Source organism: Chaetodon trifascialis, chromosome 20, assembly GCF_039877785.1.
Source record: "Chaetodon trifascialis isolate fChaTrf1 chromosome 20, fChaTrf1.hap1, whole genome shotgun sequence".
NCBI classification, from domain to species: domain Eukaryota; kingdom Metazoa; phylum Chordata; class Actinopteri; order Chaetodontiformes; family Chaetodontidae; genus Chaetodon; species Chaetodon trifascialis.
In genome coordinates, this window is record NC_092075.1 from 5074200 (window position 1) to 5089705 (window position 15506).

A 15506-nucleotide genomic window follows, 5' to 3' on the forward strand; every position below is an offset into this window, starting at 1 on the left:
GAGCAGAGACGAGTTGAAAGGCTGGAGCTGACAAGTTAAAAAAGTCATTCAGTCACCATCTGCTTAATACAGCATGTTCACCTCGCAGACAGCGGCTGTCTCTTCAGCTGGAGCTAGGAGAAAATGGGAGATGTGAGAGGAACCATCGAGAAGTCGCCCTCTCTTTACTCTTGACTGCAGCCCTTTCAAGTTGAAAATAATTCAAACCCTCCAGCACATTTGTACTATTCCAGGACTTCACTTATAAGTCCATGTATCCAATGGGTTTGAAATGCAATGAGAAAAACCTCCAGCCGCTGCTCTTTGCTCCCTCCCTGTCAGTGCCTAGAGTGGGCTGGCAAACAGAGGCTGTAATGACGTTGAGGCTAAACGATGATGAGGACGCAAGAGCAATTTTTTCTCACAATCCAAATGTAGGAATATTGCTTCTCCAATTTGGCTCAGAGGCATCCTGCTAGAGCTGAAACAATTAGACGAGTGATCAATTAGTCCATCAACGGAAAATCAATCTACAGCTATTTTTATAATTGACTTATTGTTTTAGTCAAGCAAACTTCTCTTGTTTCAGCTTCTCCAGTGTGATGATTAGCTTTTTTCACATCATTGTAAATTGGATATGCTTGGACAAAACAACCAAATATGTCATCTTGTGCTGTGAGAAACGGGGACGGGCATTTCATAGACTAAGCAGTCGATCGATTAACTGAGAAAAGCAGCAGATTAGTCTCCGGTGAAAATAGTCATTTCTTGCAGGCCTGAATCCGACAGGAGGGCAGATCCCAGACAGAAAAAGTCCTGCCAGACGGGGAGTTAAAAAATGAATTCATGAAGTTGATGTCAGACGTCCACAGGGTTCAGTCAAGCTGATGGTTAACCTCACCCTTTGTTATTGTATTGCACTTTGCCAGCCGTGCAGCTCCCAGCCACCTCTCTGCTCGCATCCTCACATCCTGCAATTTAGAGAACTCTCTTCTTTCATCTTTTGACAGCTGTGATGCAGACACACATCTTTATCCGTCTCCACCTCAGGAGTGTCTGGGTGGCTAATTGTCTTCCATGTGTTTTTTTTTTTTTTTTTCTCAAAGAAAAATGCACAGTTTGAATGCAGAAAGTAAACTAAACCGCTCTGGAGCCAGAAATACTTGAGTTAACTTACTGTAAAAATTCTCCTACTGTTAACTACTATAAAAATTCGGCGCAAATGTAAGTGCCTCACTCACTTCATCCCTCTGATTAAACAGCCAGAGATCCTCGACATATAAGAGCAAAGAAACAATGAATAAAAGATCACCCTGATGATGGACAGAGCCTTCGCACATAAAGGGAATGTTTTCATAGCAAATCAGACTCATATCATACAGAGTCTCTGATCTTTGATCAGGCTTTTGATTTTGTCCATGTCTGCTTTAGTGTGTGTGTGTGTGTGTGTGTGGGGGGGGGGGGGTAATCCAGCTGTGCAATTAAATCAATTTAGCAACGAAACAAAGTGATGGGATGGCCTTTATTGTTTCTGTGCATTTGAGGTATTTCATTTCTGTCTCATAATTTGTCGCAGTTTGTCTCCATAGTATCATTTTACAGTATTAAAGAAAAACAATTAATTTCCTCTGATTTATTTTGTCGTAAGCTGTCTCCAAAGGTTGCTGCCCATGTTGCAGGGAGATGGCTTATTGTTATTGTATTTTCCTGTAATTAAAAAATAACATTTTTTTAAGATTCTTTGTACGTCCCTATATTCTAAGTTTGGACCCTCCACGACACTGATGTTCTTCATTCCTTTTGAATCGGTGAGCTTTATCTTTGAAGTTACCCATTTCAATTCAATTCAATTCAATTCAATTCAATTCAATTCAATTCAATTCAATTCAATTCAATTCAATTCAATTCAATTCAATTCAATTCAATATTCATTTATTAGTCCCACGAGGGGAAATTCCAATATACAGCAGCATCAATAAAGTGTATAAAGTATTAGAACAAGTGCAGTGCAAATTCAAAACAAGTATATATACAAGAGTGGGATAAAAGAATAACGTCATCCTAAGAAATTGTAGATAGTATTTACAGATTGTTATGCACTGATTATTGCACATTATTGCATTATTGCACAGATTGTAAACACATTATTGTTCACAATTTGCTAAATTGAATAAGGTTTTCCATATTTTATGAGACTTTTAGCACCACTCTTATGGAGGTTTTGAAGTGATCTGTATCGCGTCACTGGCTGAAAGTCCTCCAAGGGCTTTGTTTTGACCAGAATGAACATCTTATGGCAACACGGTTTTCTATTCTACAAAAGCAGTGGTTCGCTTATAGATCCTTAACAGAGGTTGCGGGTGCCACTTGTCCAAGACATTAACATTCCACTGGCACATAATTCAGTTTAAGCTGTGACCTGCGGTTCAAGGAAATCAGTAAGTCATGCTCTTCCTCACAGCCTCTACCTCTTTGCAGTCTTTTCTGTAGTCAGACATTGAAGAAAACTGAATGTCAAGTCAGTTGAAGATGTGAACTATGTCAGCTGGACTTCTGGGGAATCCAGCCCCTCCATTTTTTATGCTGCAGGGTTGCATGAGTGCAGGTCATAAAGCCTCCATGCTCACCCCAGATAGTGGGCTTTATACATGATTGCCTACATTGTCCATGTGCATGGCTCCCACTGCTGGTAAAAAAGAATTACATTAATTGCTTTTAATCTAATATGTACCACCGACACTCGTTTGCACTTCTTACCATGAGAAAGGTAAAAGGAGAAAGCAACCTGAGAGCAATTGAGGAGACAGACTGTAACAACACAGGGGTATGAAGATGTTAGACTAGAGCCACTTTGGATTTTGTGTTGATTTTGCATAAACTGTGATCCTGAGCTCATGCTCCTTTTTGTAAATAGAGTGACACAGTTCTTTTAATGTCAACAAAAAGCAGCTCAAACAGCACACCTTTTTTAGACTTTGACATACAACTATGTGAGTGAGGCAAAGGCAAATGTCAGGGAGTTATTGCTCTCTAAGGTGCTGACTGACTAATATTTCTGTGTTTTTGTTTGACTAGTTATCTAGACTGGAATCCGTTTAGGTTTAGGTTGCATATAGAAATCATGAATGTGAGGAGGTGAAGCCATGCAGAGGCCCCAAGGGTTCAATTCCTGGGCCTCTAACATTCAGGGGTAACAGAAGGACACCAACACTGTGGGTCACATTCGGCAAATATTAGCCAGTTTAAAACAATGCAAGCGTTCTTCAGTGACCAGAAGTATGATTTGTCATAATGGGAGGAACGTCAGATGAAACATTTGACTTGGAGGCAAACACGATGTTGCACCTTGTCCATCGCTCTGAAACTGAACATCAGTTAAATGTATATTTATTCTGTATTCCTACATTTCATTGGTCTTTCCATCCGTGTGATTCATTTGAATGCAAATGCGTGTGCTTTGGTTGTACCTTTTCTATCTGAGGCAGTCGCTGGGAAAAAAATTAATATGTCAGTTTGTGAAGAATCAAAACACATTGGTCCTAAAGCCACTGTAATCAGATTCTTCCGCTTATCTCCTCAGGGGCATTTTGAAGGGTTTCTCTCTACATATTTGGCAGGGTGAAACTGTTCTTCAGGGGGCTGAGCTGCACTTGGAGCCATTACTAACACTGGCACAGTCAGCTCTGTGTCATCGTATAAATCAGAAGTCCTGGCCACAGGTGGCCCATAGATCACACAGTCACACCACGGTGTCAGGCAGAAACAGCGGATGTGCGCACCACATGCCTTGCTTCCAAAGAGGAAATCAATCACCTGGAGGGCTTGGGCTGCCAGCACCACCTCCACTTAGCCTCAGTGCCCACTGCACCATGCCACGCACACCACATTTAACAGCAGTGAAGGCATGAGCGTAATTGCCACGGGGGACCAGAGGACACGTAGCCCTCAACTCCAATTGCAAAAAAACAGGCAGGCTGTGGAAACACAAACTGAATGCACTGATTTGCAAATGAGCTGTTCTCCCAAACCCATGTATTAATATCCTTTATACAGTCATGTGTTCACAAAGTGGTGAACCTCGCTCCATCCTTGCTTGTGAATGACTGAGCCTTCCCAGGATGCCCCTTTCATACCCAATCATGACACTATCACCTGTTACCAATGAACCTGTTTACCTGTGGAATGATCCAAACAGGTGTTTTTGGGGCGTTCCACATCTTTCCCAGTCTTTGAAAAGTGTTGCTGCATCAGATTCAAAATAAGCAGATATTTACAAAAATCAATGAAGCCGATGAGGTCAAACATTAAACACATTGTCTTTGTGCTGTTTTTTTAATCAAGCATATGTCAAACAGGACTAGCTTCACATTCTGTTCTGTTTATGTTGCACACAGCGTCCGAACTTTTTTAGGAATCAGGGTTTTACGAAAGAGGAAAATTTGTCCCCCGCAAAAATTGTTAGCCATCAATACACGTTGAAGCTTATATTTTTCTGTCTTTATTTGTGCTCAGTCGGGTAGAGACAGCATTCATTGTACTAAGCGTAGCAGCGTATCACAACACAAACGAGGAAGGTATGTGTGCATGAATGAGTGTCTGCCTATATGCTAAAGAGACAACAGAGGCAGAAAGAAACTGGACTGATAAGAAGCCAGATCGAGGCAAGCACCAACACACTGTGTTACTCAAACAATATTTACATAGTAAAACTGTTGGCAGCATGTCGCGTGGTGTACTGAAGTTCATTTTTTCAGTTTCAATGAAAAAAGTTTGTAGAAAGTGACCACATCACTAGCTGTTAAGTCGAGGTCTCTGACTCTCTTTGCTTCATTAGAACTAACACTGGTTTTCCTGGATATCAATGACGCTGGTTATCACTGGTCTCTATTAACACAACGCTATACTTTTAGCCACATCATCAGAACCGTGAACAGCATATTGAGATGAGCTAAAACGCTCAGGTGAGATATTGGATACAACACAATAATGACAACTGGCCATCAGTGCTTTATTTTAATGTGCCTTTTTTGTTTGTTTTTGGAGGACCATACTACTCCCCTCCCGGCCCTTTAGTTCAGGGACAGACTCTCTTTCTGCTTGCATTGAGCTACCACTCAGAAACCACGGAGGCAGAGAGCAGACCAATCCAGAGCGATCTCTAAACAATGTTGAACCCTGAGCTAAAGAGGTCTGGCGTGAAGAAAGGACTGGCAGAAGCGGCATGCATTCAGTTGTTTGAGCTGTATGGCTGGCAGCTATGAAATCTATTTACTGCAGAAAAGAGAGACTGAGCCTGATGGGCCAAAATTAAACGAGCTTGTGGTGTGAAGATTTTCCACGCTCATTTAGAAAATGCATTGTCAATAAATCAATGTGGACATTGCGAAACGAAAGGGGGGTCTAATTATGTTTTCATCCGATGTGGAGTCTGTCTCATACATCTAGGGAAACATTATGTTATCTTATTGAATTAATGCGCAAGTTGTTCTGTTCCTTGACTCGTGATGGGCATTTCTTCCCCTGTGACCTGGTCTTCAAACATGAGGCTAAGTGAGTCATATTCACTGGAACATGAGCCCTATTTGCACTTCAACCTAGCCGTTACTGGGCTTGTACTGTCTAAAGAGGAATTAATATGGCCGAGCTGGCTTCGGCTTAGTGACTGATGATGTTTTGATTCTGCAGTCAGGAAAAGGAAGGGGCTAAATAAGACAGACCGACAGAAAACCCTCAAGTCCATTGAGCTGTCACGCGTCTTAAGGTGGTTTCACAATCAATACATATCGATAGGCGTTTCACAATCCAGTCCTCCAGCACCTTTGTACAGTACTTAAAGTCGTGACTTCAGCAGTGAGTCTAAGTCACTGGATTCAGTTCATCAGCTTTTACGGCTCAACAATCACCCCTATGTTCAATCATGAAAAACACAGAAACAACCTAATGAAAAACCCTGTGCGCTGTTCGTCATCGTAAAATATCTAGTTATGCCCAAAAAAAAAGTCTACAAGTGACGTTTTTCTTTCTTTCTCAGGCCACAGCTCAGCATTGAAACAGCTAGTAACCAAGCAGTGGTGTATTGTATGTGTACTTTTATGCTTAAGTAGATATGAATTCTTCCACCACAGCGGGCACCATATATGTTTACGGTCCTTAACTACTGCACAAATAGGATTAATTTCACCCCTGCTGGTGAAGAGAATTCTTGTTAGGCAGTTGTATGTTCATAATAAGGATTATATGATGCAATTACATGCTATTACATGTTGATAAATTATCTTTTATGGCAATCTTAGCAACTGTTGCAAATATCTGTAAGGACAGACAGAGCTGGAATTTCTTTATCAGTGTCTTTACTGTGTTATGTTGTGCCTTAATTACCACTCTGACCCAGCTGGTGGAATCTCTATGACCTTACGATAACATTGCATGTCTGCTGTGTCTCCGGCATTCACGCTGTTCGTGTTTGCGTGTACGTGTCTCACCTGTATGAGGCGTCCCTGCTCCGTCTGCAGTGTGTTGAGGTCTTGCCCCAGGCTGCCCTGCCCCCTGCGTAAGGATTCGTAGTCCATTTTCAGTTGTCCCGCATGGGCTGACAGCTTGGCCACCTCCTCGGCCAGACTAACGAGAAGAGCCCGATCCTGGCCTTTCACTGACTTCAGGTCAGAGTCATGGTCGGTTAGCGAGTGGAGCAGTGACGTCTGCACACCCTCCAGGCGCAAAAAGTTACTGTTGTAGTCAGGACAGTTGGGGTCGATGAAGATGTTGATGCGAGAACCATCGCCTCTCTCGACAGTGACCAGGGCGTTGGCTTCGTCCTGATTGGTGGAGATGTGGGGTAGGCCATCGGACATAGGCGGGGCCTGGTAGTGATTCATAAAAAGGATGGTGCCAGTCACAGTGACAGCTAGCAACACAGCCACGAAGAGCAGGATAGTGCAAAGCAGGTAGCTGCAGCTCATCCTCTGTGGGTAGGAAGGAAGAGGGGAGGGAGGAAATAAGGAAGGGAAAATGGGAGGAAGAGAAAAAGTAGATGTTAGGATCACAGTTGCTAGAACACCAAAAAATTATGGCAAAACACCTGCCTTGTTCAAAAAGCAATGACTTTCATCCATCACTGGGGATATTTTGAGCACCAGATGCTCAGTACTCAGCGATGTAACAATATTCCCATCTGTCAAAATGTCGTTTTGAATGATTTATGTAGCAACATAATGTAGATTCCTTCAACTGCCTGTCCTCTTGAAGATCACAATTCCCTAAAACTAAGCAAAGACCAGACAGTTTCTGTCCAAACACTCAGTGTATCATCAGAGCGGTGGTGGTGCAGTAGAGGGAGGATGCTAGCATGAGACACTTCTGGGAAACGCGTGGTCAAGGCTCCGATGTTCTGTCTTTCCATTTCTGAGACCGGAAGGAAAACAATAAAAACCTGAAAACAACGGTAGCCAGGAAGAGAAAGTAAAACAAAAGCGATGCAGACAGTAGACAGAGGAAAGGCAAATGAATGAACAGAGAATAGAATCCTCTTAGAGGAAAAGGGCAGACCTCTAACAGTAACATAGTCTCCATTAACTAGACCATAAAAGGCCCGTATGATGGCCCTTTATGATCCAGCTCCATTTTTCCACTAAGGCCGAGAGAGCTAGCAATGGCTAGGAGAGAGCTCTATGGGCCACCTATGCATGATTAACAATGCCTAGCTCCCCCGTGTCATCCCCCAATCAACAACTGATATTTTACTGATTTTGTTTTTCGACACCGGAGGGTGTTCCCTCTGTGAGAATATGTGGGCAGGTGTGTATGTGTGTGTGTGTGTGTGTGTGTTTGTTGTCTATGCAAGCTCATTAATATGTAAATTGGCTGTACAAGCACAGTGAAGCACACTAATAGACAGCTAATGGTCTGCTTTACGAGAGAGGTTTATAGTTTCTTTAATGTGAAGAAAATCAATTGCGTTGTCCAGGAAATACTCCTATCCACTGTGTTTACCCACAGCCTTTAGGCGGAAATAAAACAGCAAGCACCCCTACATCTTCTATGTAGGGGCAGAAATCTGATATCTGTGGGCAACAAGTGTGCATGTATCCCGCAACCCACATAGTGCTGGTCTGTTAACACAAAAAGGATGTGATGTCTGACAATGATTTCTCGCATGGGACTCAATTGCAGCCCTCCTTGGTCAAATCAAATGCTCACAAAAGGAGCTCATGCGGGGCCCGAGGATGGTTTCCTCACACGGGCCCCATTTGCACCCCACTGGCTTCATTCACAACCCACATGGGCTGGCACATATGGGGCCTCGAGCCGGTGAGCAAATTTTGCTGAGCATGGTGAGTCCCTGCTGGATGGCTGTGTGTGTGCGTGCTTCACAAAGGAAGCAAGAAGGAAAATATTTTATGATTTAAAAAAAATCTAACCAGCATATGAAAATCTGAGAGGACAAGCTGTTTGAGCAATCACCACAAAATCACAAGGATACATCGTGTATTTACTCTGAAGATGAACAAATTTTTAAGAGGGTGACTTCAAAATTAATACTTGCACATTGTGTTGATTTGTTATTTTTTACTCCTGACATGTAAAAAAAGCCCTTTGGTAGGATCTACTGAGTACATTGATTAAATTCATGCTTTATTGTTTTTCTCCTGGAGGCAACTGAACTTTGGACACCACAGGCATGTATGGAAGCAAACTGCCTCTGGGCTATATTTGTACAAATGGGCTGGAAGCTATGTGCACATGTATGCACACTCACAATAAATATATACATATGTATGTATGTATATATATATATATATATATATATATATATATATATATATATATATATATATATATATATATATATATATATATATATATATATATATATATATATATATATATATACAGCATATGCACACACAAACAGACTGCACACAGACAACAAAATGTACACTACCGTGACATTTCTGGTGTATACGCACATGCACAAACACACATCATTTGCACTGTGCCCTTTCTGCCAAATATTTGTCGCAGAAAGTCAAGCTCATGCACATATTGCACGTGAAGAAACTGGAGCACAGCTTTGTTGGAACGCTCCCACTTCTTCGCGTTTTTTCACCCAAATACATCATCACAGAAAAGAGCCCAAGGGAAGTGTTGCTGCACGTAACATTTTCTTTTTTTTTGTCTCCTTGCTCTAACTCAACGTGTAGACCCTGACTGCACTATGAAATCTCTCTTTGCATGTCAAACAGTTCCCCCCCCCCCCCCTTGTGTGTTTGAGTGCAGGTGCAGCTGAGTGACTGCGACTATGCGACTGGGCTCGGCTGTGTGTGTGTGTGTGTGTGTGTGTGTGTGTGTGTGTGTGTGTGTGTGTGTCGCAGGATGTCTGTGCTGTACATAATGTGTATAATGGCCTCACACTGCAGAATGGCTGCAATGTAACGTTAGAACGGTTTCACTGAGCTCTATCGCCAGCGGGCCAAGACATCAGTGGAAGCCATCATGGGCACTGCACTAAATATTCATTGCTAGCATACTGATTGTTAACTTAACATGGAGGAAATATACGATGGCCCCCGTCACGCTGACAGCAAGACACACACGAGGCTGACAGACGTCTAGTATGGGCTTAAAAAATACACACGGGAGCAGCGCGTTTCTGTAAAGAAACCTTTCACAGATATTTCCCAAATGTTACCTTTTCAGCCACATGGCATAAAGAAGTTTCTGATAGTTTCAGGCGCACATTTGTGCCAATAATTCTGCCTGAACTGAAGGTAACTAAAGATATTTAAGGTTACACATTTGTCGTGGCACCTGGTTGGTGAAGGAGAAAAAGCAGCTAATGCGGCTAATGCTTATACTTTCGTTTATGGGTATATTTTTGATCACTTGGGATACAAAACTGTGCTTGTGAAGGAACAAATGGTAAAGGTATTACAATTGACTTGCAAGAAAAGGTGCCATAATGCATTTGTATGAATACACTGGCCCAAGCTGGGTACAGTTCTTCTCTACTTCTTTCAGGTCAGACTGACATGAAGTCAGGGAGACTGAGTTGAGGGAAGAAAAAGTCAGCATGACAGTGAGGAGTGGAGGTTATGCTCCTGCCTTATTTTATTTTTTTATTTTTTCCAATAGTCAATAAAAATTACAACACAAAGAGCGACCTGCTTCAGGCCCTGCCTCAATAACTCGATCTCTCAACTCACTCAAGAGTTTTAGTAGGGTAATGACGCTGCGAGCAGCCTCTTAACGCTGTGTTTTTTGTAAATGAGTCTCTCAATCGCGCAGCAGGAGCCCACTCTGTAATTAGAGGCTGACTTTCAGATCCTCTCCTGTCTCTGCTCAGGCCACACCATGGGATTTGAGAGGACGACAGGGGAATTCTGATGGGTAGATAGAAAAGGAGAGGCAGAGAAGGAGAGAAAATTCCTCTCTGTGAGAATGATGTCCTCCCACGCAGAAGCACTGGCAGACAGTTCTTGGGCGAAAGGCTTTGTCTGCTCATTAGATCAGCAGGAAAGCAGCAGGAGTCTTGCAAGCTCTCTCTCACTTTCTCTCTTTCTGCCTCTCAAACACAAATACATATACTCATACAGTAGATGCTGCACTGATGTATACGCGTGTATGTTTAACTAACACGCATTACAACACCTTTATATACTGAATTGGCACAGATGCATAGCGAGCCTAATGCATAAACTCGCACTTTTAAAAAGAGGGATTTCCACCCACTTTCATTTCATTCACCTGCAGCTTCAATAACACTTTCACATCTGTATTCAATGCAGAGCTTCTTCCCAGATTCTGCCACGCAATCAAGCTCCTTTCCCCAGTGCAGCAGTGATCACTGGGCTCAGTTCAAAGAATCTGCAAGGCCTAATCCGTCTAATTCTTGTGTGCTTGGGTACTTGAGCTGAGGTTGTGCCATCGCTGCTGCTCGGTGGCAAAATGTGATGTGTAATATGCAATAATCCTTCACACTGCCATCACCAAAGCAGTGAGAAAGCGGATTGTGATGAAAATGGTGATACCTAATCCCCTCCGAAGGTGAGCAAGTCACTTTTCATAGTGTTCCGCTGTTTTGCTGGAAAGAAGGAGGTGGAATGTTTACGCAAGAGGACACAGTGAATATATGTATGAAGCAACAGCAGGGCACTGCTTTATATCAGTTTGCGTCTTTTCCATTCATCCACTTCTCTCGTGTTTCATGTTTGCCAGAATTGACAGCAATTTACAATATACAGGTTGACAGTTATTTCAAGAATACAAACTACGTCTGAATCAGAAGCAGATCGATGCTTTGATGGCGAGCTACCCATGAATCCTTGGAACCTTTATGAGAACTGAACAAAACAACTCCTTTCCACGTGGTGGGGGGTGGGAATCTTCAGTGTATCTCTGGTCTATGCCAACTTTAAAATCTAACTTAGCTAGTCGCACCCGCTACACGATTGAAAGAACAATTTTTATAATCAATTAATCGTTTTTGTCATTTGCAAAAAATCCAGGAATTCACTTGTTTTGGCTTCTCAAATATCAGGTTTGCTGGTTCTCTCAGTCTCCTGTGATATTAAATTGAGTGTCTTTTGGTTTTGGACTGTTTGTCAGACCAAATAAGCTATAATGTGGGGAAAAAGACATTTTTTCCAATTCTGAAGATAATTGTTAGTCGCAACCCTATTCTGATTCAAGAAGTGGTGGGTTACAAACGATGAACAGTTAGCAGATTTCAAAATAAACTGTTCAGTATTTTTTGTCTAACAGCATGCCACGTCAATTACAACAAAGCCCCTAATGTTGCTATCGCTAATTATGCAATTCTGATACAACCCATGAAACAAAAGCATGTGGTGTGTGTGTGCATGCACTTGGCCGTGTGTGTAGGCAGTACGTCGCGGTTGAGGGGGGCCTTACCTTGGCCGGCGTCTCCCTGGCAGTTTCTGAGTCTGACCAGCGATGTTTGAGCTGGGAGGAGCTGGGCACACACTCACAGAACGTCTGCATGGGACAAACAGACAGGGCCACCAGTGTTGGCGTTTGTTCAAGTCACATGTGCAATCAAGCATGCAAGCACATGCGCACAAACACACACATGCATGCATGCGTACACAAACACGCACAGAGAGACAAAGGTTTTGGATCTGTGCTTGAATAACTGAAAATTCAAAGCAGCGGGCGCAGCATATTTTTAAAGGTAGACCCTCCAATCCATGGTAAAATTACTGTTTAGAGATAAATGGTGCTGGCGCTGATAAACTACAACCACCTACACACATAGCTGCACGCTGACATAGACAGATCTGAACGGACATCTGTACATCTCAAAGGTATCGCTGAACTCGATAGTTTATGACAGGCTCAATACGTCTTTCCAGAGACTACAGGATCCTCAGTGCACTGAGTTTCCTCCTACTCCAAACAAAAAGAGCATTTCATTGAACGCGAGTGGGTACAGCGTGCGTATAGAAGCAAGCACTCGCATATGAAGGTGAATGTGGGTACTTGTAGGCCTATACAATATCTGAACTCCACTCCACTGTATGTGCCTTTTTTGTGCTTCTGTGTGAAATTGTCTGGGAGTGGATCTCGCTGCTGCACAGATAAAAGCCGAGTCATTATGAAAGTGTGTGTGTGTGTGGGGGGGCTTTCTAACTGTTCCAGGAGAGCACGTCGTTCTGTGACCTTAAACACCGCTGCACCCACTGGGGGGCTGCTCAATTAGCCTGGGACAACAACACCAGCACAAACAGACACACACATGCACTGCCTGCTTAAGAACAGATGCGGCAAACATTAGCAATAACTGTATCAGACCATGTTCTCTATCCGAGTGTGGGGTCATACTGTGAGCCTGTGTGTATGTGAAGTGAAATTACACTTGTTATGAGACTGCATGTTTTAATATCACCAGCAGCAGTGCAAAAGTCATTTTAAAGCTGCATTATTCAATTTCTAACCACTAGTGGGTAGAAAACAGGCACACTTTGGTCTTAGAGTCGTGTTTATGTCTTCCTGACATAATCTAAGTTCAATAATCACTCTTCTTACCTCTGTTTCGGCCTCTAACAATGCTTGAGATAAATATTAGCTGGTAATAGCTCAGCTTTCTTCAGGCACTTTTGTGTGGGTGCCATTTGGTGCCGGCAGGTAATATAATATGGCTTTATCTGGGCTTTTTTGCATGTGGAAACAGCCTACGGGGGGGTTAATGAGAGCAGATCAGACGCAACCACACAGTACCTGCGTGGGCCTTAACAAAAAACACAAGTTTAGAGAGCTTAAAAGCTCCTTGGAGCTGCAGAGTTGGGTGATAATTCCCTCTGATTTCACTAGCGACCCCTTTCACACTGCAGCCATTGGATTCAGTGTTAGTATCACATTATTGCAGGTTTTAAAATATTTGTGTGCGCGTGCACGCATGCAGCCGTGCAGCAGCGACTGTGTTTGTTTTGTCAGATATCAGCGGGTGTGAATCGCTGTGTATGCAGCTCACACAGTCACTGTTATGATGGCTGACCAATAGTTCACCCCTTTGCTCCAAGCATTCTCATCCAATGTGTAAGACAGCAAGGGGGGGGGGGGGTGGCAAGGGAGAAAAAGTTAAGGCGGGGGGGAGAAGGAGATGGAGGGAGATTTGGGAGAGGTGTGCTGAATTCTAATGAGCAGCCTTAGGGTCAGCGATAGAAATCTATGTCTGTTCTGCCTAAAACATTGCAGCTGTCTGCGCTTGCAGCACACAGAGGAGCTACAGAGCAGCCATTACTAAATAAACACAGGCTCCACAGTGATGCGGCTAAACAAACTAACAAGTCAACTACACAGTAAGTACAAGCAAACCGGAATGAATTTGTATGTAGAAAACCTGTTAATAAAAATAGGTGCGTGACTTTTTTTTTTTCTTCTTTTTTTTTTTTTTTGCTGTTGCACGAGTTCAAAGGTGCCAAAACAGATACGGACACAAAGGCAGGCAGGCTGAAAGACAGAAAACATAGAAACACACACACACACACGTATGAACACACGGAACAAAGGTTGTGTGCTGCAGCTGCAACCAGCTCAGATCTCCGACACAGTCTTCCCATTACACAGAGCAGCACGTATCAGAGCTTTAGTTTGTTCATCCCCCTGCCTGCTAATGCTCACATTGGGGTTCTTTGCTGCCTGCACACACAAACACACGCGCGCGCACACACACACGTACACACAGTGACATGCCAATATCTGTGGGGCTTCTTGTTGGCAGTGCTCCCGGTGCGGGCATGACTGCTTGGCAGTGTTTGTCTAGTCCTAATCTGACTCCACAAGCTCCACCAGCGGAGAGGATTTACACTTAATAGAATATTTGGGCTTTTTATTGGTTGGACCTTACACGCAGAATCCTATCTGATGAGCCACGTCTTAGAAGACAGGAAGGGCTCAGACTTATCCTGGGTGTGACTGGATGCGTACGTGCGCTCTTTTTGAATGAGTGTACCTACGTGTTTGCATGAGTGTATATGAGGACGTAAATCTTCGAGGCAAGACTCCCAGCGCTATCTTCGAATATTTGGATTGTTTGAATGTGTTGTTCCTGGACTATATTTGCTCTCTTTGCTGAATATCTTCCCGTGTTTGTGGGTGCGTGCTTGCGTGCGTGTGAGACAGGGACTTTAGCAAGGTGTGTTAAACCTACTGCTCACTAAGCTGATGGAGTGGAAGAGGCTTTGCATATATTCACTTGTGGGCTTACTGATCATTTAACAGGACTTGCAGACTGCTAAATGAGGGGACTAAGACTGACAGAATGATGAGAAAAGGAGTGAAACGGGGAAGCAGGAAGCAGAATAAAAAGCAAAAGGACACTGTGTCACCACTGTGAAGGAAATTACACAGCTCATCTGTGTTACATATAAGAGATTATGTTGTTAGGTGTGTGTCATGTGTAGACACTCCCGTGCTTTCTCAAAGCCACCAGGAAAGCGAAGGGAGTAACAGTGAATGAATGAATGAATGGATGAATTGCAGCATCCTGACAGAATAAATGTGGAGGATTTCCCGCCTGCCATTAGAAATTAAGAAGCCATTCAGATAAATGATGAATGAACATCTTTAAATTCACAAGTCACTGGAGGCTTTGTCTTACCCAGATAGTCCATTGAGATTACTCAACACAGACATGTTGACGATTTATGTTCTCTATCCATGAGGCTTTGAATTAACAAAAGTAAAAACAAACAAACAAAGATATACCCAACACATCTCCTTTGAAATGCACTAATAATCGAGGCCTGCAGAGCAAACACAGATGAAGCTTTTTGGAAGTGAGTGTAATGTATATCTTTGTTGAATCTGACAATAAAAAAACTTTTTGCAGGAATCCTCTTTGGTACATTATTCATAAACTAATGAACTACTACATAATGGCCTAATAAATCCTAAACCAGTGATGCATTTACACTAAAAAGTCAGGTCCTACTTGTGAGTGGAGTCAAGCAAATGTGCTGCTACACTTGAGGGTACACAAAAATTGTCACTGGTATGAACTGACTGTA

At 42.9% G+C, this 15506-nt stretch overlaps 1 protein-coding gene across 2 annotated transcripts in view; it reads right to left on the reverse strand.

Moving 5' to 3' along the window:
• The window catches only part of fibcd1b (fibrinogen C domain containing 1b), a 95768-nt gene that overhangs the window by 58100 nt on the left and 22162 nt on the right, over positions 1 to 15506 (reverse strand). The window contains exons 2-3 of one of the 2 annotated variants that reach the window (XM_070988529.1): positions 11890 to 11973; positions 6462 to 6941 (exon numbers count right to left, since the gene is read on the reverse strand). In XM_070988529.1, coding sequence (XP_070844630.1) covers positions 6462 to 6941; positions 11890 to 11973 — 564 coding nt within the window. The remainder of the gene's footprint in view (positions 1 to 6461; positions 6942 to 11889; positions 11974 to 15506) is intronic. The other variant, XM_070988530.1, reaches the window with a different exon arrangement.